Genomic DNA, 25,262 nt, shown 5'->3' with positions numbered 1-25,262 from the left:
CAAGGTAAATAAATGAATAAATAAATAAATAAACCACCAAATGCTCTGCTGTCTTCCTGTTCATTGCTGTCAGGCAGGGAGGAACAGCAGACAAGATGGAATCAAGCCACAGCTCTGTCCTGACATATGTGAGTCAGTTTATCATAACCTTTCTTAGGCTAGAAAACTGCATTGTGCATACAGGGTTAGCCGTCCCCTCCTCCATAACAATTCCTCCTGGCCTGTCAAAAGGCCAGGGATTAAACTGCTCCCCCACCCCCGCAGATCTAAGGTAATTTTGCACAGCCCTGGCAGGTACTAGCTTCTGGGCAGCCCATTAAAAATGCAGAAATAGCTTGAGAGTCTTTGATTAAACCATTAACAACCAGACTCGCAGATTCAGGTTATAGACTTTGCAGGTGAAAGGAGGTCAGAGGTAGCAGGTAAAAATCAGAGACACGTCCTTTTCTCAGAGAGCTGGGCTCCAGGTACTGGAGCTGAGCCGTGCTTCACTGGGATTACATTTATCTTAAGGAACCCTTCCTTCCAAAACACACAATGTGAAATGAGCCACGGTAGCATCTCTCACGTCTCTCCTGTTTTGTTTATGCTGGGTGCCTCACCACCTTCTCTGAGAACACCTCTTTCTTTCTTTGGTTCGACCTGCTCCTCCTGTCCCTAATCCAGTGGTTCTCAAAGTGAGTACCAGGGCACTCTGGTGCTCCCTAGAAGATCTCCAAGTGTGCCCTATAGTATTCCAGAGAAATATGTGCCTGTTTTTGGGGGACCAAAAAACCAACACATTTTTTGGAGTTTAGATTTTTGGGGGACAGAAGTGTGGGGAATTGTCTGTAAACTGACAATCTGCCCAACTCCCCACCTCACTTGCCTGATTAGGTTGCAAAAGGCTGTTAAGCTGTGGTGCTGGATTGTTTACACTACCCCCATGTTCCCTGGAAAGACTGGAGGCAAGTTTCTTCTATCCTTTGTTTGGTGTAAAGTTAAGATGATATGTATGGTGGGGGTTTTCTGCACTCAACACAATTAATAAAAAGAGAGGAATTCTTCAATGCATTGATGAGGAAATGAGAGTTTGCCTTTCAAATAAATGCCCAAACATTGAAGAAATCACTAGGACACATCAGGCTCATGTTTCTTATAAACACAAGAATGAAAAAAACTTAACACATTTGTGCTAGGACCTGCCGAATTTTCTAAATCTTACTAAGAATGTATCTATATATATAAAAAGATACTTTTTTGTCATTTTTAAATTTTTAACCCCTCTTTTATACAAATTCTAAAAAGCATAACTCAAAAAATTTAACATAAAAATGTTTTTTAATGCCAGAATAAATTTAATTTTATTGTATTTATTTTGTTTAATTCCCATTAAAGCATGCTTGGACTTTATATTTTTTTCTTTAATATTTGACTTATTATAACATATTTCTCAGAAATTTGTATATAGTGCACCTACAATTATTTTCAGGATTTTAAATGCACCCTGACTTCAAAATGTTTGAGAACCACTGCCCTAATCTCTGGCCTCAGTGAGGACAATAAGCCTCCATTCCATATCCTGTCTCTAGAGGTTCCAAAAATGATACTATCAAAGGGTCATCTGGTACCAGGTACTGTGCCCAATACAACAATTCTGTGATACAGGCTCTATTCTTATCCTTGTTTCATAAATGAGGATGTTGAGGTTTAGAGAGTTGAGTGACTTATCCAAGGTCATATAATCATAGGTGGTAGAGCACAGATTTGAACCTACTTAAGTTCCAACCAAAGCCAAAGGCTTACCACTATGCTATTCTTCCCCCAAAAGTTAACCCCCAAATCCAGTCCCATATTTCCTATTGTCTCCTGGTCTTCTCTAACAAGATGTCTCCAGGAGCCACCAACCCAACACATCCAAGCCTGACTGGTCCAATCCATCTCCATCCTCCTGGGCTAGACAATTCGGAATCATCAGGATGCTGAATTTTGACTTGATCTTTCAAACCACACCTTTTATTTGGTATTTTCCTCTGTCCCTCTGTGTTGCTGTAGGCCACGGGTCCCCAAACTTTTTACACAGGGACCCAGTTCACTGTCCCTCAGACTGTTGGAAGGCCAGACTATAATAAAAACTATGAACAAATCCCTATGCACACTGCACATATCTTATTTTAAAGTAAAAAAACAAAATGGAAACAAATACAATATTTAAAATAAAGAACAAGTAAATTTAAATCAACAAACTGACCAGTATTTTAATGGGAACTATGCTCCTCTCACTGAAGCATATGAAAAGAAAGAGGTGCCCCTTCCGGAAGTGAGGCGAGGGTCAGATAAGTGGCCTCAGGGGGCTGCATGCGGCCCGCAGGGCCATAGTTTGGGGACCCCTGCTCTAAGCCATGCTCTCATCTCTTAACCAATGGACAGCAGCCACAGCCAGCCAGGTGACACAGCCTCCTGATCGCAAAGCGGCAAGGAGTTAAATGGGTGTTTGGCTAGAGAGGCTGGAATCTCAGTTTCATTTTTACCAATTTCAAGCTAGGAGATCTTGTCCAAGTTCTCACATCCACAGGAAAGGGGCCAGCCACATTAGCAGCCCCACAGGGAGACTGTGAGGGTTAGAAGTAATGAATGTCAAAGTATATGTTGAGAGACACACATTTAACCCTTTGAGTAGTGAGTTGTTATTTTTTTTCATGCTCACTGACCTCTGGGAGTGAGTTTTTTTTTTTCCAAAAAATGAAATTAGTTCCAGTTCCAGTTTTATTAACTTAAAATCATGTTTGTTTGATAACCAACTTATGGAAACAAGAAGAACATACCTTGTCTTTTTTTTTTTTTTTTTTTTTTGCATTTCTCTGAAGCTGGAAACAGGGAGAGACAGTCAGACAGACTCCCGCATGCGCCGGACCGGGATCCACCCGGCACGTCCACCAGGGGGCGACGCTCTGCCCACCAGGGGGCGATGCTCTGCCCATCCTGGGCGTCGCCATGTTGCGACCAGAGCCACTCTAGCGCCTGAGGCAGAGGCCACAGAGCCATCCCCAGCGTCCGGGCCATCTTTGCTCCAATGGAGCCTTGGCTGCGGGAGGGGAAGAGAGACAGAGAGGAAGGCGCGGCGGAGGGGTGGAGAAGCAAATGGGCGCTTCTCCTGTGTGCCCTGGCCGGGAATCGAACCCGGGTCCTCCGCACGCTAGGCCGACGCTCTACCGCTGAGCCAACCGGCCAGGGCCACCTTGTCTTTTTTTTAATGTTGCCTGACACATATATGATCGTACTCTGGACAGTCAGGAGACACGAGAACGTACATGAATGTTTGTATTACTCAAAGGGTTAAATGTGTTCTACTAAATAATACAGGTTCTTATTTCTCTCGGAGTGCCTCAGTTTCCCCCATAGGTAAATTGCGGGCAGGAGCACAGGCCTCATGGGCTGGTGGGGACACCAAACGGGTGCCATCTGTGGTCCCTGAGGCAGCACCTGGAGCACAGTGAATACCATGAAAGCATTCGCTGTCCTGACAGCCAGCGCCCCCTGCCCTCTCCTTTTTCCACAGGCTCAGAGCACATTCACTTCTGCCTCCCTGCTCAATACGTAATCAGCATACACGTTTATGTTTCTTCTTCAACCAGAAGCTGCGCTGGCTTGCGTGCTCACCGATTTCCCCATCTAGTAGTGGTTAGTCTGCTTGACTGCACACAGTAGGGCCTCAAAAATACCAATTGAATATCTCTGAATGACTGCTCTCCTCACAGGGATTCTTTGGATGGCTATTTGTTTTTCTATCCTTTTTATTTTTTTGGACTTTATTACGGACACATGTGGGCAGCTTCACAAGGCTTATTTTCAAACCCTGTGAAACAACTAGAGGGGAAGATGAATATCTGTCTCTGCTGGAGTTGGGCAGACCGAATGGCACAGCAGCCTGCGCTGTGCTACGTCAGAAGCAGACAATCGCAGCAAGCTTTGTCAAGGATGAGCTCAGACAGCAGCAAATGAGGGACAGCTGGGGCTCTGAGGGCTTTGCCTCCAAAAGGGTGTCTTTCTGGGACTCAGAGACCAGCTCTTTAAAGCTGCATCTCCTGGTATTGAACCCTGATCTTCCAGCCTGTCAAGGTGGAGTTGGTCCCAAGAAGTGCCCAGAATCCCCTTCTGCTTTGCTTTAAGCTGAATACATGGCATTTTATTTTCCAGATTTTTCACCTATCATGATGAACAATTGTCTGTCTACATACATTCCATCCCACACGCAAACCCCCTTATGTGAATTTCCATGTTTACTTGTCCCTAAGAAGCACTCTGTGCTATACACCCTGGCTATTATGTTGCTTTATGTGTTTGCTGTCCTTTATATCGTGAGTTAGTGAGATGCTGTGAAGATGACCATGGCCAAGTAAGAGAAAAGCTTGCTTTTGTGGTATCAATGGGTCTTCACACTGGTATCTATTCACCAATACCACACTTTCTTTGAAAACGTCAGTGGCACACTGTGGATTCATTTTTAGCTGGCTGTCTACCCTTAACTCACAGATTCACAGAAATAAAGGAGAATTACGGCGTTTGTCTGGTCCAGAGATAGCAAATAGATTCCATATCTAAAACCACCCCTAAATGATCAATGGATGGGTCAGTTCCAGAAGCACTGTACTGGAAAAGGTTCTTAGGTTAAGCCAGGGCTGATTAGTGATATTTGCCATGGGTATGATAATAGGGTGGGGCAATGCATATGCTGCTTATTTGCCATCCCAGATGGTTTAACCCCTCTAGGCTGCAGATAAAGAAGTCATATGATTCTTTCAAGATCATACAAGACAGCACTGGCAGGTAAGCAACACCCACACTGCCAGTTGTGCCGTCTTTGCTCCCCAGCTGTGGAACCTGCGTTGACTCCTCACTCACACTCCACCACTGAACACAATTAGCAGATAAAGCAGTGCCATGGGGAATGTGGCAGAGAGGAAAGGGCAATGAGAGTCACGGGCTTTGACAATTTGGGTAAGACCGGGCCAGAAGGTAAGAGAAAAGGCTTGCTGCACCAAGAGGAGGGCATGGCACGATTACTGCTATTATTGTGACAGGGTCTTGCTGTGGGTCTTCCCTTTCTATATATAATCAAGAAGCGATGGAGTCTCTGAGCTCCTGGTAAAGGAGAAGTAGGTCAGTCCATTATAGCAAAAAGTCTCTGGATGACACCATCAGGAAGCCTCGAGGGCAGTTTGTGGCACTCCTAACGTGTGTGCATATGCGTGCAGGAGCAAGATCCGCACACATGTGCATCTGCATACGACTGTAGTGGGCCGCTGCCGTTCTTGCCTGCCCAACGTCCACTTTGCTTCCTTGGGTAAGAGGATCCTAATTTACTTTAATAAGTAACCCGTTTTGCTCTCTGTCTATATGTTTTGGGGTGGAGCTGATTCCACTCTGGCTTCAGGACAAGGCATGCGAGCCAGACTTAGCCCACCAGAGAATCACGATGCAGTGGACACAGTGATTGATTATTTCAGGAATGGGTGCGTGATCTAATGGGAGCCCATGAAATTCAATTTCAAGCTTTTGTTAGCAGTCTCAGGAAGAGATGGTCTCTCAGGTGACTTGACACATGGAGAATGAAGTCAAACTGCCGGGACCTCCTCAGTGGGAGGCAGGGAGGAATGTGACTGTCTAAGAGTGAAGCCAACAGAAGCAAAAGTGAGCCACAAGATAAATAAAGAGCAGAGCTGATGCTATCATTTGGGCACTGGTATAATCATGCCTAAAGGCAGAGTTATCTCCGAAATATTAGAATTACATGAGCCCATAATTCCTGTCCCCACAGCCTCCCACACAATTTTCTGTCAAATGTAACAACAAAAGAATCTTTGTCAATAATAAACCAAATACTCATTTTCCACATAAGACATACAGACCCCAATGTTGCTCCTTGAATCAGATTTATCCGAGACAGCTGTGTTACCTGCAAGGAGGCCTGGATGTCTCGCCCCCCGACAATCACAAGCTCGGCCATGTCTTCCGCGTGGGGCGTCCGGGCGTGGACGAACAGAGTCTTGCCCACCGCAGTTATGTTTCTCAGGGCGACTAAGCCACCTTCATTGTTCACCCTGAAGTAGGGGCTTGAGACCTCATAGTGCAGCTTGTCGTTTCCCTTACAGTCACTGAAGTTCACTGGAGAAAACAAAACCAAACAAACAAAACCAGAAACAATGTGAGCAGTTTGGGCAGCATAGTCCTGAAAATATCTCTGACTGTTCAATGTGAATTATCACCCGCCCCATGCCAGATCCACAAATGCTGCCCCTACCCTGCAGCATCCCCCTGGTACCCTCGATCATGTTGAAGGACTTCACTCCATCAAGACCTGACCTTGCTCACCTCCCACATTCCAGGCAGGTGCTAAGCAATGAGAACGTGGAGACAAACAGGACCAGGTCTGTGCCCTTACGTGCAGTGGGTGAAGCAGAGTGATGTTTAGGGATGAGATCTGATCCTGTAGGCAGAATTAGATTGCTCAGGAGCCTTGAGGGACGATGGAGACACTGTCCATGGAGACAATGTTTGAGCTGGGTCTGGAAGGTGAGCAGATTAAAAGGCTCCCAGGAAGGTGGAGGGTACAGCGGGTTATTCAAAGGCATGGCAGTGGCAGTGAAATAAAGCTGACTCAGAGAAAGGGAATGGACTCGGTGCAGTTTGATCAGAGGCATATTTGAAATGGGACAAAGTTGTCGGGGATAACGAAGGAGAGGCTGGAAATGAAGCTGAAAAATGTCTTTTGGACACAAATTGGGAAACACCAGGGTTTGGGGGCCTTGGACTATTTTTAGTGTCGACAGGGTCAAGGTCAGTTGTATGTTCCGGTTTCAATGCAGAACAGTGCTTCTCATGGGTTGGGATGCATCAGAATCACAAGGGAGTTTCTTAAAAATCCTGAGGACCTCAATAATCTTAATTTAGTAGCTCTGAGTTCTACACAGTGGTTTGGAGAAGGGGGGGAGCAAGAAAACCAGGGAGTTCAGTGCTGTACCAATGATGCCAGGCCCAGATTTAGGCAGTGGCTGGAAAGATGTGAGATCCCTCTAGTTGAATGGTTAAGTCACATGTAAGAAGATACAGGAAAAAGCAGCCATCCCGGAGGAACCACATGGAGCACAGGGGCATCGCCACAAGCAGTGGTGGTGACAACAGGCCACGCTCCCCCCTACCGTGTGCCTGTGCCTGGTACATGATTCTATTACCAAAGGCATCACGATCCACTGTGCACGTTTGCCTGTCCACCTGCCTGGGTAGACTGGCAGGCCCCCTGGGTGGAAGCACAGAATTGTATATACTCCGTGCATTCCCCTCCCCCTCCCCCCACTTTTGTTTCCTTAGCTCTCTGCTGCACAGGTCTGTTTAGTGAACTTTAATGGAAGCATAGCATAGACACCGAAAAAGTACATACACCAGAATGTACAACTCCGTGAATTTTCACAAAGCGGGCGCACCCATGTACCAGTGCTCAGATCTAGACATAGAATATTGCCAACCCCCTCATTTTCTCCCTTTTTGAGTAAAATCCCTACACTCCTCCCCAGAGGCTGTACTATACTGATTTCTAATCTCATCAATTAGTTTGACCTGTATTTGCACTTCACATAAATGCAATAATACAGACTGTGCTCCATTGTGTCTGGCTTCTTTCACTCAACACTGTGTTCGTAAAATTTGACCATGTGGCTCTGCAAGGCACAGCTGTTCATCCTAATCATGGTATAGTATTCTAGTGTGTGGCTATGCTGAGTTTATTTATCCACCCTACTGTTGCTGGGCTATTTCCAGTTTGAGTCTCTTAAATATTGCTACTAGGAACTTTCCTGTGTGCCTTTTGGGACATCTGTGTAGGTCCAAGTACACGGTTCAAGTCACATAAATTTCTGATGAACTAAGCTGAACTTTCTATCCTCGGAAGATAATTCGTATGGTGGTAATGATATTAGCTGATAATGATGATGGCTAACACAAATTGAACACTTCCCACGTGCTCAGTGTTAAGCTGTTTACATCAATATCTTATTTAATCTTTACAGCAACAAATGAGGCACAATTTGATCACCTCCTCCTCACAAACTATAGATCAGGTGACTGCATCTTGGAGAAGGCAAAGGAGGTGCCCAACACACACAGCTTGTAAACAAAGCCAAGATTTGAAAACTGGTCCCTTTGCTTTTCACCACTACGTGCTCTCAATACAGACAAAGCCCCATGTGATCCCATCAGAACCTGAGTATAATGACCTAAGTACCGGATTCAGTCCTGCTCCCAAACTCCCGCCCAGCCCTGAAGCGCATTGCATGAGGTTGCCTTGAGGTCCCTCTGTGTCAGGGCTCCAAAACCTTTCCCGGCTGCCAATTCAGCTGTAAGGGCATCTTTGTATGGACGCACAAGTGGACCCTCGGGAAACTTCAGTTCTCAACATTCCCTCACTTCTTTTGACCATCTTGCCAGCCAAGAGTAACGGGGCATGCCTGGTTTCAGTTTGAGAAGTGAACCCGTGAAGGAGGGACATAAACATTGCTTTCATTGTCATCATCAATTAGCATTCACCTACTGTCACCTACCGGAGGTGCACTGCTCAAATGACAGGGCCCACAGGGAACCTGTTGCCTGAGTCACCAAAATGTTGATTCTGGCCCTGGCCCCTGGGCGGGATCTGAGCAGGAAGTCTCAGGTGGGGTGGGGCAATCTAAAGCACTCAAAAGTCAGTGGGGGCTCTAGTTCTAAATCCCACACTTCCTTTCTTTCCTCTTTTCTTCCTTCCTCCCTTTCTCCTTCTCTCTTTCCTTCCCTCCCTCCCTCTCTTCCTTCTTTCTTTCCTTGCCTTTCTTCCATTTTTTTTCCACTTTCATTCCTTCCACAAATATTTACTGAGAGCCTACATTTATGCTACTTGCTTGAATTATAGACATTAATCCAAAACCATGTAAGTAATAAGGGGCCTATTCCAGGCAGATAGAATCATAACATGTGCAAAGGTCCTGTGGTATTCAAGAATCTGTAAATAAGCCAGTGAGATGGGCACAGAGAGCAAGGAAGAAAGCAAGGAAGAGAGGGTGGAGATAAGCCAGGTCTAGATAATGTGGAATCTGGAAAGCCACATAAAGACTTATTCCTTGAAAGAAGCTTTGACCTTTCCATCACAACTACAGAACTGACTTGCCATCTGAGTCTCATACAACTGTGGATCCCCCTGTAAACCAGCACCCTAGGTCCTTCATGTCCGAGCTGTCCACTGGCCTGCCCTCTGGCCTCTGAGCTTCAAACGTGCCCACACCTGGGCCTCCCTACATCCATTGTTCTGTTTCACCTTTTCGCTCCCTCTGTGCAGAAGGCACTTCCCCCACTCCTGCACCCTATTAACTCTTGCTCATTCTTTACAATTCAGCTCAGGCACCTTCTCGATACACCCTTTTTGTGTTCCCAGACTTTCCTGCTCGTTCATAGGGTCTTGCATATCATGTTACATCCATATGTCCACGTATGTATCTGTTTTTCTCATCAGAACCAAAAGCAAACATTGGACCTAACTCTTTTATTCATCTACATCTTCAGCAATGCACCGAAAGCTTTTCCATACATGATACTGTTAGAAACAATTCATTTGACTCAATTACTCTCTAGGGGCAAAATGATGCCCTAGTGGTGGTGGATTGGGAGCTCCTCTTCCATTCTGGGAGCAGGAGGCACTGCAGGCAAGGCCAGGGTTCGGAATGAATGTCCCGAGTCTCCTCTCGTCTGGTTGAGGCCAGTGGTGGAGATAGGAAATGAATGACTCAACCATGGTCTCCCCTTAATTCTCCTGTTCCCAAATACATCAGTGTGTGATAGCACTTAGCCTCCCGTGCTTAGCTTTGGCCTAGCTCACCGGTAAAGGCAGGGGTGGAGGCTTAGCTTTCTTCTCAATTCCAACAAAGCTTTACATAGTCCAGAAGCATAGTTAAGATCAATGTGTGCATGTGAATGAGTGAATGAATGAATGTTTTGACAAATAAGAGTAACATCAACGACTTACTGAGTGGCATCTGAGTGACATTCAGTCTCTGCTCTTAGCCTCATAGCAATTCTGATCTTCAGCAGCATTTCCCAACTTAAAAAAAAGAATTATCTAATCCTCACTTTTTAGATATTTTTGCCTAAATGCCAACTCTCTCATGAAACTTTAATGTCACAGATATCTGTTTATTAAAATGTCACTGCAAATCTGTTACTTATTGTGTGTATATCTGTACTCTGCACACACAGAAAGTACAATTTTGCTTTTCTCCAACAATCTGTGTCACCCCTTTGGGACCAACATAGGCCCACTAGAATGCACTAACTCTAAACATCCTTTCCATTTTACAGGAGGAGACATTGAGCCGTAGGGAGATTGACTAACTTGCTCACTGTCACACACCCTGAGAAGGCAGGAACCTGTCCCCAGTCTGATCTGCCTACCTCTGCAGTTCAAGTTCTCAGCACATCCGTTTCTCAGGAATGGATACATGAGAGGGAAAGGGGCAGGGGGCCTGCCCAGCCCCCTCTGGCCTCTCACTAACCCCTCTGGAGTCCTGGGAGGTACCAGGTGAGGGCATACTGAGAGACAGAACACATTCAGGACCTGGCACACTGTAGGTACTCATCACATGCTAGCTCTCTTTCCAATCTGCTGTATCAAATAGCTAAGGGTTACATAATTGGGTATTTTTTAATGTTGAACATCTTTTCCTGAGTCAGGAGCAGGTGCTTTGGACTATGGTTCTTTCTCAAGGCTCTGATCATCACCTGGAGAGGGAGCACTAAAAAAAATAGCAATACCTGCCCCAATCCCTAATTGCAATTCTGATATACCTGGGCTAGGCTGGGCAGGGCTGGGCTCCTGGCACTAGTATTTTTTTAAAGATCCCAGGTGAATTTAATGCACTAGGGCCAAGAACCAGGACCTTGGACAATGAATTGCTTGTCCAGATGCCAGGTATCCACATTTCCCAGCCTTCCCTGGCACAGGGAGGAGATTGTGGAACTAGTATGGCAGGAACACCTATCCTCATGCCCTAAGAGGGCGTTTTTATTTTATTTTTAAATTTTTTTATATAGACGATTAAATTTAACAGGGTGACATTGGTCAACTAGAATACATAGATCTTGGGCAAACATCTTCACATCATTTGGACAGTCGATGGTGTTGTATACCCATCACCCAAAGTCAGATCATCCTTTGTCACCAAAAGGGCCTTTTGAATGGTAGGTTTCTCAGCCCTTTTCCATTCCGGGCTCCTGTGTAGCAGACAGCCCTGTGACCTGAGGTCTTCATCTGTAAAGTGGGACAAATAATAGTACCTCCCTCACAGGTGCTACAATTCTTATGGTGAGAATTAAACAAGTTAGCAAATACCTACATGCATAGGGCACTTAGGACAGACCTTGGTGCATCATGTATAGAAATTATTATTATCATCATTCTTATAGTTCTGGGCATTATAGAAACTACCTTTTCCTTTTCCTACATAGCATCATTCTTCCAACCGCTTTTCAGCTTGCCTTCTGGGTCCTTCCACCTCTTTCTAGTCAGGTACCTGTGCTCCAGCCTGCTGGATGTAAGTGGTTACCATGGAAATGGTTACTATAGGCACCTCTGCTGAGGCTAGAAGAGTGAGGCAGATGATTCTGGCTCAGGCTTGCACATCTTTGACCCCCCAACCCCGTTTGTCTTGGCAAAACCCTACCTATATCGTGTGAAAGGTTGGGAAGGAAAAATACCATCAAAGGACTGCAATTATGGTGCCCTACTCATAGTAAATTCGACAAAACTTCATTTAATATTCTTCAAATGGCTTGTTTGCAAAGATAACTTTCTACAAATCTAAGGTATTATTTTTTTCTAAAAGAATGACTACACTGAGCTTTACATTTACAATTGTAACAAACGTTTGCATCATCAGTCTGAGGCAGGTACTCTTTCCTTTCTCTCTGGAAATGGATTTGGTGAGGTCACACAAGGTTAAGGCCACACAGTCTGGGCTAGTTTGCCTGGGTGAATGCATTCCTTCCCTCCATCATGCAGCTTCCAGACGCACAATTGTGCCATACTCTCATATCCAATCTATTATTCTTTTCTTTCTTTCTTTCTTTCTTTCTTTCTTTCTTTCTTTCTTTCTTTCTTTCTTTCTTTCTTTCATTTTGTATTTTTCTGAAGTGGAAAGCAGGGAGGCAGAGAGACAGACTCCTGCATGCACCCAACTGGGGTCCACCCGGCAAGCCCACTAGAGGGCAATGCTCTGCCCATCTTGGTCGTTGCTACCTTGCAACCAGAGCCATTCTAGCTTCTGAGGTTCACCACGGAGACATCCTCAGCACCTGGGCCAACTGTGCTCCAATGGAGCCTTGGCTGCAGGAGGGGAAGAAAGAGACAGAGAGGAAGGAGAGGGAGAAGGGTGGAGAAGCAGATAGGTGCTTCTCCTGTGTGCCTTGGCCAGGAATCAAACCCAGGACTTCCACATGCCGAGCCAACACTCTCTACTGAGCCAACTGCACACAGCCCAATCTATTATAAATTTAATATTTTTCTTTTAATTGGCTCACATATTTATTGATAAAATTATTTGAAGATAACCTTTACAAATCCATAGATATAACAGATGTATTTTTAAAATAATGTTAAATAAATCTCAGGAGTCAAATAAAAACATATATTAAAACCCTCACAAGGATGTGCATTCAACCCCCCATAAATGTTGACCTGGGTTCCATTCCTCTCCATCAGACCTCTTTAGACACATTCTTGCCTGGCTCCACCCTCCTCAGGTTTATAATCGAGGAGGGTTTCTGATATTTGAAATATAACTTTAACATAAATAATACAGGCTTGAGAAAGACACAAACCTCAGAAAAGGCACACATCTAGACAATGCAATTTGGGCAATATATAAATGAAAAATCTGAAATATATAAAGAATAGTTAATCAGAAAAGAAATAATTCAACACAGTGTTATTTTCTTTTTTCTCCTGGTGGAAAAGGAGACTCTACTTCATACCAATTATAATCTCAACTTCCCTATCAAAGGCTACAACTGACAGCATCAATCTTGCATCATTGTTTTGTATCATTAACTTTGTTGACACAATGTGTCAAGAATTTGCAAACTTTTAAGAAGAAACTAAACCAGTGCATGTTTGGGGGCACAAAGTTCAAAGACTATATTATGGATAAAATTAAATAGTTTATGTTTATCTATCCAAAAATTGTTTGTTTCTATAGAGACAACTTCCCAAGTAGCTTAGAATGACACCATGAGAATAATGAAAGAAAAACATTTTAGCAAACAATTAAACTTGTGAACAAATATTCAAAACCTCTACCTGAGGGGGAAAATGAACTATCTGTACTATTGTGAACCTACAAAGGCCTTTCTTACATAGTTTATCACTGTGGCATTTAAAATAGCTTCTGGAAAGAAAAAAATTATCTATATAATATATTGTACATGGGGATTTATTGGAATCAATTGCATAACATCATTCTTTGAGATAATCTTTGAACACCCCAGGAGAGGAAGGGAGGAAGTGAAAACTCCCCACCTGGGGGAAAAATGCAAATTAGACAAATGGCACCACTCAGCGTTTCAATTATGCTTTCAGCGTGTTTCCACTCAAAATGTCCTCTGGGCTTAATGCAAATGTCACAAAAAGACAAACTTTAGCTAGGAGACAAAACCACAATTGAAATGGGAAGTTTGGCATGTGAATTAAGGGGCTTAATCTTCCTGACCTTGATTTTATGCTTTTCTATTTCTTTCTTTTGAATGTGCTTCTTAGGGATGAGAATCCAAAAGCCATAAATTTAGTACCATCTAGAAATATGTGAGGGAGCAAATTAAGCTGTATTATGATCCCAGGAAATACAAAAATACAGATGGATTTAAATTTATCTGTAAAGTATAGAGCAGTCCTGCTCCTGTAGATAGGTATGAACTAATATATGGAACTTGTGCTATTTTTATAAGTGTTTAGGGTCAATCGTGATCCATATAACTCACATTTTAGATGGGCAAATGGTCCTGCATTCATTATATGCACTGATACAGACTTGCAAGTCGATCAGCACATAGGTTGTAGGGCCTCTCAGAATTGGTAGTCAGACTTCTGTGCACTTGTGTGGAGCTATGTGAACATCAGCAGGACTGTGGGTTCTGAACCAGTCATCCTGGGAGTCATACCCCTGCCACAGACAAATATGCTTAGATCACTCCTGGGTATCAAACTCTTACATAGAAGAGAGTGGCTTTGTTTCAGCAGTATATTCATAATAGGACAAGTTCCGATGTATATAGCATTTGCCAATGCCTATGGTGTAAATATTTTAAACATAGCTGATTTCAGCTAGCAATGTGTTTTCAACTGGTTTGCAATCTTTTAAAAAACTTAACAATCAGCTCTCAGGAGCATAAGGACTAGCTGTCTCCAGTATTCCACTGAGACCAGGCAATGACTGTGCCAAAGAATGTAAATTGTTTGTTCTTTCTCAAACTGTACCAGATATCTCAGCACTCCTGGCCTAGTCAGTAAAACAGAATTTAATTGCTCTGTCAGCAGGAAGGGCCTGCATACTGGTTGATCTGCTAAGTCTTTGCTGGGCCATGGAAAGCCATGCCTTTCTGACAACAGAAGCATTACTTAGCTCAGAAATATCAGATGGCCTCTCCCTAGGGTACAGACCCTCACTTAATTGTTTTTCACACCTTCAGTATCCCACTGACACCAACAGGGCTTGATCCAGAGGCTCTTTGGACTTGTCCGAGTGAGAGAAACAGAAGGCATTTCCTTTGGCTTCTCTGAATACCCTCATTTCTCAAGCATTGTAGTCAATCGGCTTTCATTAACATATGTTCAGTTCCACCCACATTGGACCAGATCCCTATATGATACAACAGGCACATCCTCCACCTTTGATTCACTGTATCTTCCTGATTCTTGAATGCCTTGAACTGTATTCTGTATTCCATGTTTGGCCTGCAGTCAGTGATGACATCCACAGAGCTTCTTGTAAGGTTCTGGGCATATTCTTAACTATGACTGATTAACCCAGGAGTGGATTTCATTTCCAAAGCCTTTGTAGATTTGAGAGATGCAGAATACACACAAAGTAGTCATAATACCATCTCATGTGTCAATTCCAAATTTGATAAAATTGTTTCAATTCTATCATGTAAGCTGTAGATGTAGTGAATGATTCTCTCAAGTGAGCTCTAGCAGAAACCAAGTTTTGCCACGTAAACCGTCGAGGGCTTCCTCTTGGAAGAAGACAGAACCCACATCTCCTTTCAGGGAATTTTCTCTGCCTGCTATTAAAAACTGAGCTGCTAGCTCTGAATATAGTCTTTTCTGTCAGGGTCTTATATTTTCCTCTTGCTACAAAATTTTAAGGACACGGCAGGTTGTTTTTTGAAAGAATTCTGTGCATCATCTATCCCGCGGTGGTTATAATCACTCTAAATTTGTATTTCAAATTGGAATTACTTTATATGGCATAAAGCCCAACACAGTACACATTAACCCTGTTTGTTGAATGAATAAATAGCAGAACTGCAACTTGGCAGCTAAGTAAATTTTAAACTCCTCAAACAAAACTGAGAATGATGGCCCAAACTCATGTGAATATTTGAGTGAGTCAATTTGAAAGTCACACAATCAGCGAAACAAAATTCACAGATTCAGCAACTTTGAGAAGCACTAAGGCTCAGACTTACAGAGATCTCCTCTCAGTTGTTCATATTACTAGCACATGTCTCCTACATAGCCCTTAGTTTTTGATTTATCTAGTAATTATGTACACACATGCCTCTTTCCCTATGAGTGTCAGCAGGGTAGCTTAATGAGAAGAAAGATCTGCTCTACTACTTTTTTTTTTTTGTATTTTTTCTGAAGTTGGAATCGGGGAGGCAGTCAAACAGACTCTCGCATGAGCCCGACTGGGATCCACCCGGCATGCCCACCAGGGGGCGATGCTCTGCCCATCTGGGGCGTTGCTCTGTTGCAACCAGATCCATTCTAGCGCCTGAGGCAGAGGCCATGGAGCCATCCTCAGCGCCCGGGCCAACTTTGCTCCATTGGGGCCTTGGCTGCGGGAGGGGAAGAGAGAGACAGAGAGGAAGGAGAAGGGGAGGGGTGGACAAGCAGATGGGCACTTCTCCTGTGTGCCCTGGCCGGGAATCGAACCCGGGACTCCAGCACGCCAGGCCGACACTCTACCACTGAGCCAACCAGCCAGGGCCCAACTTTTAAGATATAGCTTACAGTTGGAGCTGTGGAGACAGAGTGTGGCAGTGTGTTCTGGCTGAGCCTAAGCTGAGGTTTGGATCCTGATTATGTCTGATACTCTGGCAGTCATATCTCCATGACTCCTTTATTTTTCAAATATTGAAAAAGCCTGAAGAAATTTAGGTTACCATTTGGAAGGTCTGGTTCTTTCTGGATGAAATAATTTTCTTGTCTCTGGATACTTTTGAATGGAATCTAAATAACTGTTCAGCAGAAATGCTGTGGAAGAAATTCTTGCACTGGATGATGTCTCCTACCATTTGAAATTCTATTATTCTAAACCTTACCATATTCATCCACTATCCCATAAAAATATCATTTGTTCACTTACAACGTACAAGACAGTATGCAGTAAGGGATAAATGATATATTCAGAACTTAGAAGGTTGGGGCACACGATCGTTTAGAGGGATGCCCTTTTAAAGGATGGGTATTCCATTTATACATAGTGTCAAAAGGCCAAACAAGCACCATAGGGTAGAGATTACAAACAAGCAGATCATAGTTCAATATCATAAATTATTTCTAGAAATGAGAGAAAGTCAACCAATGAGCAAGCTCATCGTTACCAGATGCATCCAAAGTAAGGGATTTTCAATAAGTATACCTCACTTTACTGAGGAGTTGTGTTCTCTATAACTTGCTTAGAAGGCAAATTTTGATATTATTTTACTATATTTTATTGTAAAATTGAATGTGTTCTAGCCAATGTTTGGCCTTACGTCATAATAAAATCGCATTTAAGACAACACTAACACATTAGAAACATTTGAAGGGAAGAATGATAACTTTGCAGGTAAATATTGATACTAATCCATAAAACAAATAGTAAAAGTATGCAAATAATGTGGGCAAATGTTTACCATGGCTCTGAGAGTTTGAAGATCTAATTATAATGACATCCACCTGCAAAACTGAGCCCCACGAATTTAAATGTCCTTGAGTTTTGACTCAATGTCTCCTCTAGAACTCTAGGAAGGTGATCAGCTTTTCTCTTTCTAGGCTCTATAGAAGCTATTGGGTTTTAGAAGGGCTAAGGATAATTTGCAGATGAAGGCAGGTAGGAGTGCAGCAGGGGTTACCCAATATTTGGAAATAAGTTATAATGTCCAAGATGAGCCAACCATCAATCCTGCAAAATGAGTCTTCAAGAAATGTATATTGAATCAGCTTCTGGCATACAAACACTAAAATACATATATAAAGTGCTATTGTGACTAGAGAAGACATAGTCCCATCTCTCAAAGAGCTTATAATTTATGATCTAAAGCAGGACTCAGTACACAATGCTCTGTAAATTTTCAAATGTGCAAGAAAGAGGAAGGTGGGTTCTGGGGGAGGAGGAACCAACCATCAACCTTCTAACAAAATACAGGAACATAATAGATACTCAATAAGCGCTTCTCCCCACCCCAATCTTCATATATCTTCATATGATACTTCAACCATTTTACAGAAGGAAATGAAGGACGCTTGGAGAGGCTGAGTTGCTCATGATACAAAGTTGGTTATAGAACTGAGGTTCAGTCTACAGCCATACCACCCTGAACGCGCCCGATCTCGTCTGATCTCAGAAGAACTGGGGTTCAAACTCAGGTTTGCCATGATCCAACGGTCAGGCTTTTCACTACACTACTCTGTGTCCTCTGATTATTTGAAAAATTCTCCAAGAATTAGTGAGTGAAACTGAGAATATTTTTTTCACATAAAATTTAACAAACCAATCTTTACTAAGTTAGTTTCCCAACCTACTTGATCTGCAGAAATGGACAAATTGGTTGGGTATCAAAAACTTGTTAAACATCAAAGTTTGGTATATGATCCAGCTGAGGATGCTAACCAAGACTTTGTTCACACTAGTTCCAGCACTAGTTCAGTGAATATAAATGGCTGTGGCATCAAAGGTAAGAGAGTGTTGGTTCATATGAACACACATGGGAATTATCCAAAGAACTTCCCTAGAGCTTCAAGTCACTCGAAAAAACCATAATTATGCTGGTTTTTCATGAAGCATTTTCTATTGTTCTCCTCTTTTTATTTTTTATTGATTTTAGAGGGAGAGGGGAAGAAAGGAAGAAGAAGAGGGAGAGAGGAAGAGAAAGAGAGAAATATTGGTTTGTTATCCTATTATTTATGCTTTCATTGGTTTATTCTTGTATGTGCCCTGACTGGGGATCAAACCCTCAACCTTGGTGTATCAGGGCAATGCTTTAACCAATGAGATACCCATCCAGAGCACTGAAACACATTTTCTATGTGCCAGACACAGAAATTAGTTAGTACTTAATAAACATTACTTCTCTTAATTCTCCAACAGTCTCATGAATGTATTTTATAAATGAGAAAACCAAGTCTTAGAGTGATTAAGAAAATGTTTTAAGGTCACACAGTAAGTAGCAAAGCTGGAACTTTGCTTTTTATATGTTGGGCAAATAAGTTTGTAAAATTTGTGTTACCTGGTTTTGCTCACTTTTATTGTTAAAAATGGCTGCTGACCATGTGATTGCATTGCCCAGGTGATAATGTTAATTCCCTTCATGCTTGGGAAGGGGCGTGGTTATGCTAATGTGTGCTGGAGGAGGGGTTGTCCCTCCAAAAAGTTTTAAAAGAAGGAGCTAGGAGGCCATTATGGAGGAGACCGGTTGTTGAAGGGAAAGAGAAGAGAGGCTACGTGGTTTCAGAGACAGCAGGCAGCCAAGATGGAGGCGTGCAGATGGGGATGACTGAGACTAGTGGGACCTTTGATTGTAGGAAAACTTGGAAGAGATTCTCCTGGTTGTGGAACAAGAGAATGTGTAAATGAGTTTTGGTGCCTGTGTGTTTGTTTTTACTCACCGGCTGAGTTCGAGGCTAGAAATAAAGAAAATGGCCCACCATTTCTTGGCTCCGCTGTTTCACTACCATCTGTCCAAATCAAATGAGAACCTGCATGGGCCAGGCGGCTGTGATAGCTGTGGCTACTGGCCTTATATTATATCTATTATAGCGTCCTGTAGGGCCAGTGGCTGTGGCTATGGCCTTGAAGGTTCACATTGGATTCAGGCAGATGGTAAAAGAACTGTGGAGCCAGAGAATGGTAGGCCATTCCGTTTATTGAAGTCTCTTACTGGCCGATGAGCAAACAGGCAGGGAAAACCACTTCCCTCTCACTCTGGGCTCCCAAAACTTTGACTCATTCTGTAGACTCTCCCAGACTCACAGGCCCCCACCAGCCTCAGCAGGGTTCCCAAGACCCTACTCCCTCTCTCTCTAGGCTCTCTCTCTCTCTCTCTTTATTCTCTTTGCACCCTTCTGCCCACCAAAACAGGCTGGGGAAAAAACTCATTCGCCAGCAAACAATAGCCCTTCCCAAGCAGGAAGGCAATCTGTAATTTGCAATCTGCTGCCCCGAGGGCAAGCACTGCAGCCTCCCACAGACTATATACATGGCGCTGCCCAGGCCAATTTGAGATATGAGCAAGCAAACCTAAACACGCTTGTTTCACACTTGAAACACACTGGTTTGCCCATCAAGTCTTGTCCCAGCTCCTGCAGAAAAAGGAAGGGTTGGATTCCTTCATGATGGTGGAATCCAAAGTAAATGTTAGAAGTTACTCCATAGCCAAGAGACATGGTTTAACAAGAAGTTAAACAGGCCTGACCAGGCGGTGGCACAGTAGATAGAGTGTTGGACTGGGATGCGGAGGACCCAGGTTCGAGCCCCCGAGGTCGCCAGCTTGAGCACGGGCTTATCTGGTTTGAGCAAAGCTCACCAGCTTGGACCCAAATCGCTGGCTCGAGCAAGGGGTTACTCCGTCTGCTGAAGGCCCACAGTCAAGACATGTATGAGAAAGCAATCAATGAACAACTAAGGTGTCACAACAAAAAACTGATAATTGATGCTTCTCATCTCTCTCCATTCCTGTCTGTCTGTCCCTGTCTATCCCTCTGGCTCTCTCTCTGCCTCTGTAAAAAAAACAAGAAGTTAAACAGTCTTTCTAAATTGAAACAGGTATCAAAGATAGAGTTGACCAGAATCTTGAAGTTAAGTGATTAAGTCCATCAAGGGAAAACCAATGGAAAAGAAGTCAGATATTTTAGCTCAAACTTAGGCACTTAAGCTCTGATGAAGGGGGGGGGGGGGGAGGATGTATGAATGGGACCTAGCCCACTAGTTATGCAATCCCAGAACATCTAAAAGTATTCGAGAGCTTTTCAATTATGATTCTTTAAAGTCTGGAAGAAAAGCTAAGTGTGGAATTCACTATCATTGACTTATATATAACTTTTACTAAAGAATCTTGAGATTTGGAGTTTCTGCAGACCAATTTCTTCCTATTCTACTACAAATTAATCACAGCAAACAAAACACCACAGAGGAAAAAAGGAAAGAAAACAGCATGCAAGTTTGAACAGTGATCTTCAGAGTGGTTTCATTTGCATAAGACTTACAGATGATCTGTATAGCCAGTGTGTGGATGAACTTCTCTTGTATGAAAAATCCTAGGGCGTTTTGAACACCCAGTCTTACTCCCTATGGATACCTAGAGTGCTTCTTTGTGGAGATGGCCTTGTACTACCTGCATTCCAGAAAGGGTCTAGAAACGCTTCCAGAAGACAGAGTAGTATTTGGGGCCTCAAGTACACTGTCTCGAGCAGCAATGACTCTTTCCAAAAGTGTAGGTCCACAGTATTGACAAGGTTGGTGGCTTGATAATAACCATCAGGGATGCCAGTCAAACTGCAACAGAGTGTGGAAAACCAACTTGCATGCCTTCACAATTGCCTCCTGATCGATCCTTTGGTAGTCTGGGACCTCTCAGGGACTACGGCCTTGTATAGCTTCATCTCCATCTCTTTGGCTATGCAATCAAAAATATTAGTGGACTCTTTTTGGTTGTAACCAATTAATTCATTCACCTCCTCCCTAATTACAGTGGGTGAGATGCTCACCAGCTGTGATTATAAATTTGTTGTGCCTAGTTGACAAGACCTTATAAGGAAATTAAAATAAAATGATCTGGCTTACAATACACAAACCCTAATTAATTCTTGTACGCATATATGAGTTTCTGATGTAAGCAAAAAAATGATCAGCCCTGTAGGTCATGCCTATTCATCCTGCAGTTGCCAAGAGATTTTTATTGCCTCCCTTATACCATATGGCATCGTCTCTAGCTTCAGCCTCATGGGAATACAGGAGGATGCCTGCCAAGAGTGTCTCGCTGCTTGTTAAAGGTATCCCATTTCCCTGTGATTTCTTCACTCAACAATAGCCCACATTCATTTCCTTAAGAAGTAACAGCCAATGCCGACGGTTTTTGTGCTGCTTTCCCACCCACCTGAATTATCATGGGAAGAGCAGGAGCCAAATGTAAATCATAGCTTTCCACTAGAAGTGGCAACTTTCGCAATTGAGGGATTCTGATATGGGATCTCAAGTTTATTGCTGTGATTACAGATGGCCCCACATGTCTGGAAGCGTTCTTTTTGCACATAAGGGTAAGTCTACAGTTTCTGAGATTTACTAATCGTTCATTCTCTCCCCCCCCCAGTGTGTGTGTGTGTGTGTGTGTGTGTGTGTGTCTACAATAGATGTATATATATAGCCTGCAAGCTGAAGCATATGGTCCCACACAACTGTGATATTTATGATAATGAATCACAGATGTTTAAATGGATATAATCTGAAAAACACTTTAATGCTAAGATGCTGGATCTAACTGCAAACATTGTGAAGTGAGGACCTTTGAATTATGTTCATTTTCAGATATGATCACTAAGAATATAACTTTACATATCCTTGAAAAATATCAGGCAGAAAGGAATGATTCCTCTGGTCCCCTTTAAAGAAACAGTATTCAAAGTAACCAAGGAACCCAAAGTGTAGATTTGGTTATCTATTGATATCTGAATTGCAGTGCATTCTAGAACTAAGAATGAACTTACACAGTGAATAACCCCGGACTGTGTACCCATCTTATTAACACTTATTTCAATAGTCACTTTTAAATTTCAAAAATAATTTAAAATTTCATTGGCGTGAAATGGGAACTGTGCCATTTACCATCCCACCCCTCCTCACTTGGTCCATTAATCATAAAATTTGGTGTATATTCTACAAAAGCTACAAACTATATACACACATACAGTTAAGGAAGTAGGTTTGCTTTTATATCTATGACAAACATTTTGTTAGTTGATATAAATCTATTTTATTCTTTTTCATGACTGCATAATACCTCTTGGTGTGGTTTTGCTATCAGGAAAGCATATGACCGGACACTTAGAGTTTTCCTGTTGCATAGTTACTAATTGTGTAGTAGTAAACACTTCATAACTGCCTTCTTGAGCCTATGTGCAAGTATTATTCTACAGTTGAGGCTCATCTTGGAAACTGCTGATTCAAAAGAAATGTCCATTTAAAATTTAGTTAAGACTCTGACAAACTGGCCACCAGAAAGGTTTTAGCAATTTGGACTTGAATCCAAAGTGTATTAGAATTTTATTTCCTCACACTTACAGTGGGTATTATAATGTTTATATTTTTTGCCAACTGAATAGTTAGGGGGAAAGTGTGCTATTAATTTGTGTATTTTTGATAAATAGTGAGGTTAAGTATTGTCTCACAGGATTGGCTAGCCAGTTTTACTTTATTTCCTGTGAATTTCACGATCTTTTAGGAATTCAGATTCTTATAGCTCCTTTCCTTGCTTTTCGCAAAGCTTTTTTTTTTTTTTTTTTTTCCCAGAGAGAGAGTCAGAGAGAGGGATAGACAGGGACAGACAGACAGGAATGGAGAGAGATGAGAAGCATCAATCATTAGTTTTTCGTTGCACGTTGCAACACCTTAATTGTTCATTGATTGCTTTCTCATAAGTGCCTTGACCGCGGGCCTTCAGCAGACCGAGCGAGCTTGGGCTCAAGCTGGTGAGCTTTTTGCTCAAACCAGATGAGCCCTTGCTCAAGCCGGCGACTTTGGAGTCTCAAACCTGGGTTTTCCGCATCCCAGTCTGATGCTCTATCCACTGCGCCACTGCCCGGTCAGGCCGCAAAGCTTCTTAAAAGAAGGAACTGTGTCTTGTTTGGCATTCTGTTGTTGCCAGTGCTTTGCAGAGACCAGGCATGCTAGTTTCGTTGAATGAATACATGTTTGTATGGATGAAGCTGTTGCTTTTTCTGCTATTACACAGCTGCTTACCAGAGTACCCCTTTCAAAGAGAAAACTCAGTTGCACACCTCCATCCCTTCCTCAGTTCCTGCTCTACCTTCCCTCTTATATTGTGCCTTTCCCTTACCGGAGTAAAGCCTCCAGAGTGTAGCGGTGTGGTCAGCCTGGTAACCCTTGTATCTCTAGTACCAGCGCAGAGCTTGACAAATAGTCCGCACCCAGTATATATTTTCTAAATAAATCCATCTTTGTGCCACCATCTGCCAGACTGTTTCTATACCAGATACCATGCCAGCACTCAAGTTTAAAAGGTGGACTGGAGTACTGGACATTCTTTCTGTTTTTCTGTTCATTTCCTGTGCTGATGGATAGGGGAGAATTTACTGAATGCTCTACCTGAAATTGTTAGTGCCACTTGTAGACCAAGGTTTGAGCTGTGTATAGAACCTGTAAAAGAAAAATTCTATTGTGACATTCAGGTTTCATTGTCTTCTTTTTTATGGCAGCTGCACAGAAAAAGTTGTGTGGCAAACATGCGACAGTGGGCTCACTTTAGAAGCGGAGCCCATGAACTGAACTCATACTCCTGTAGGCTGACTCAGAGATCTAACATCAGCTGAAACAAACAGAAGCTTGTGGGTCAGCTTATGACCACTTGTCCCTGTAAACCAGGGTTCAGGCCTCTACAGCCTGCAGGCCACATGTGGCCCACCACCTGATTTTGGAAATAAAGTTTTATGGGAACTGAGCCACACTATTTGTGGTTTACATGTTGTCTGTAGCTGCTTTGCTCTGCAACTGCAGAATTGAATAGTTACAACAGATACTGCCTGGCTTGGCTCACAAGCCTAAAGCATTTTTCATCATGCCCTTTTCAGAAAAAGTTTGCTGATCCCTGCTGTAGGCCAAGGTTATATCTTACTCACCCCCTCACCGTCCAAACACACATTTTCAAAAGATCTAAGACCCTGAGTGCTGAGGCAGGTAAACCCATCCACAGTCTGTTTGCACTCTCAGTTAGATGACTGGCCACAAAGACAGCGGCAGAGTGGAGATAACTCACAAGCACTCACCTACATGGTATCGCAATGCCTGGCATTGTCTTTCATTTTAAAAAATAAAATCTGCTGGGAGATATTTTCCATTCAAAATAGAATCTCAAGAGGTTTAACTTTTAAAATACACTCTTAAAATGCACAGTCTGCACTCATTAAATGTACAGACAAGTACGCTCAGAGAGAATGAACGGACTCAGAAGAGCCCAGGGAACTATGGATATCTGTATTTTTTTTTTTTTTTCATTTTTATGAAGCTGGAAACAGGGAGAGACAGTCAGACAGACTCCCGCATGCGCCCGACCGGGATCCACCCGGCACGCCCACCAGGGGCGACCCACCAGGGGGCGATGCTCTGCCCATCCTGGGCGTCGCCATGTTGCGACCAGAGCCACTCTAGCGCCTGAGGCAGAGGCCACAGAGCCATCCCCAGCGCCCGGGCCATCTTTGCTCCAATGGAGCCTTGGCTGCGGGAGGGGAGGAGAGAGACAGAGAGGAAAGCGCGGCGGAGGGGTGGAGAAGCAAATGGGCGCTTCTCCTGTGTGCCTTGGCCGGAATCGAACCCGGGTCCTCCGCACGCTAGGCCGACGCTCTACCGCTGAGCCAACCGGCCAGGGCCGATATCTGTATTTTTATATCTCTAAAGCAATAATTTAATGTAGAACTAAAAAATTACCTGAAAATCATGCTTTTCATCAAGGTAACATGAAAAATATTTGTCTTCAAGGTCTGTTTCCAACTCTTAAAA

At 43.2% G+C, this 25,262-nt stretch overlaps 1 protein-coding gene across 1 annotated transcript in view; it reads right to left on the bottom strand.

The window, feature by feature from the left end:
* CDH13 (cadherin 13) overlaps positions 1-25,262 on the bottom strand; it is a 1,138,640-nt gene that overhangs the window by 721,431 nt on the left and 391,947 nt on the right. The window contains exon 3 of the mRNA XM_066242281.1: positions 5,936-6,144. Within this exon, the coding sequence (XP_066098378.1) occupies positions 5,936-6,144 (209 nt within the window). The remainder of the gene's footprint in view (positions 1-5,935; positions 6,145-25,262) is intronic.

Source organism: Saccopteryx bilineata, chromosome 9, assembly GCF_036850765.1.
Source record: "Saccopteryx bilineata isolate mSacBil1 chromosome 9, mSacBil1_pri_phased_curated, whole genome shotgun sequence".
Taxonomy (NCBI): domain Eukaryota; kingdom Metazoa; phylum Chordata; class Mammalia; order Chiroptera; family Emballonuridae; genus Saccopteryx; species Saccopteryx bilineata.
The sequence above is the reverse complement of the archived record's forward strand: the minus strand, read 5'-3'. Positions and strand labels throughout refer to the sequence as shown.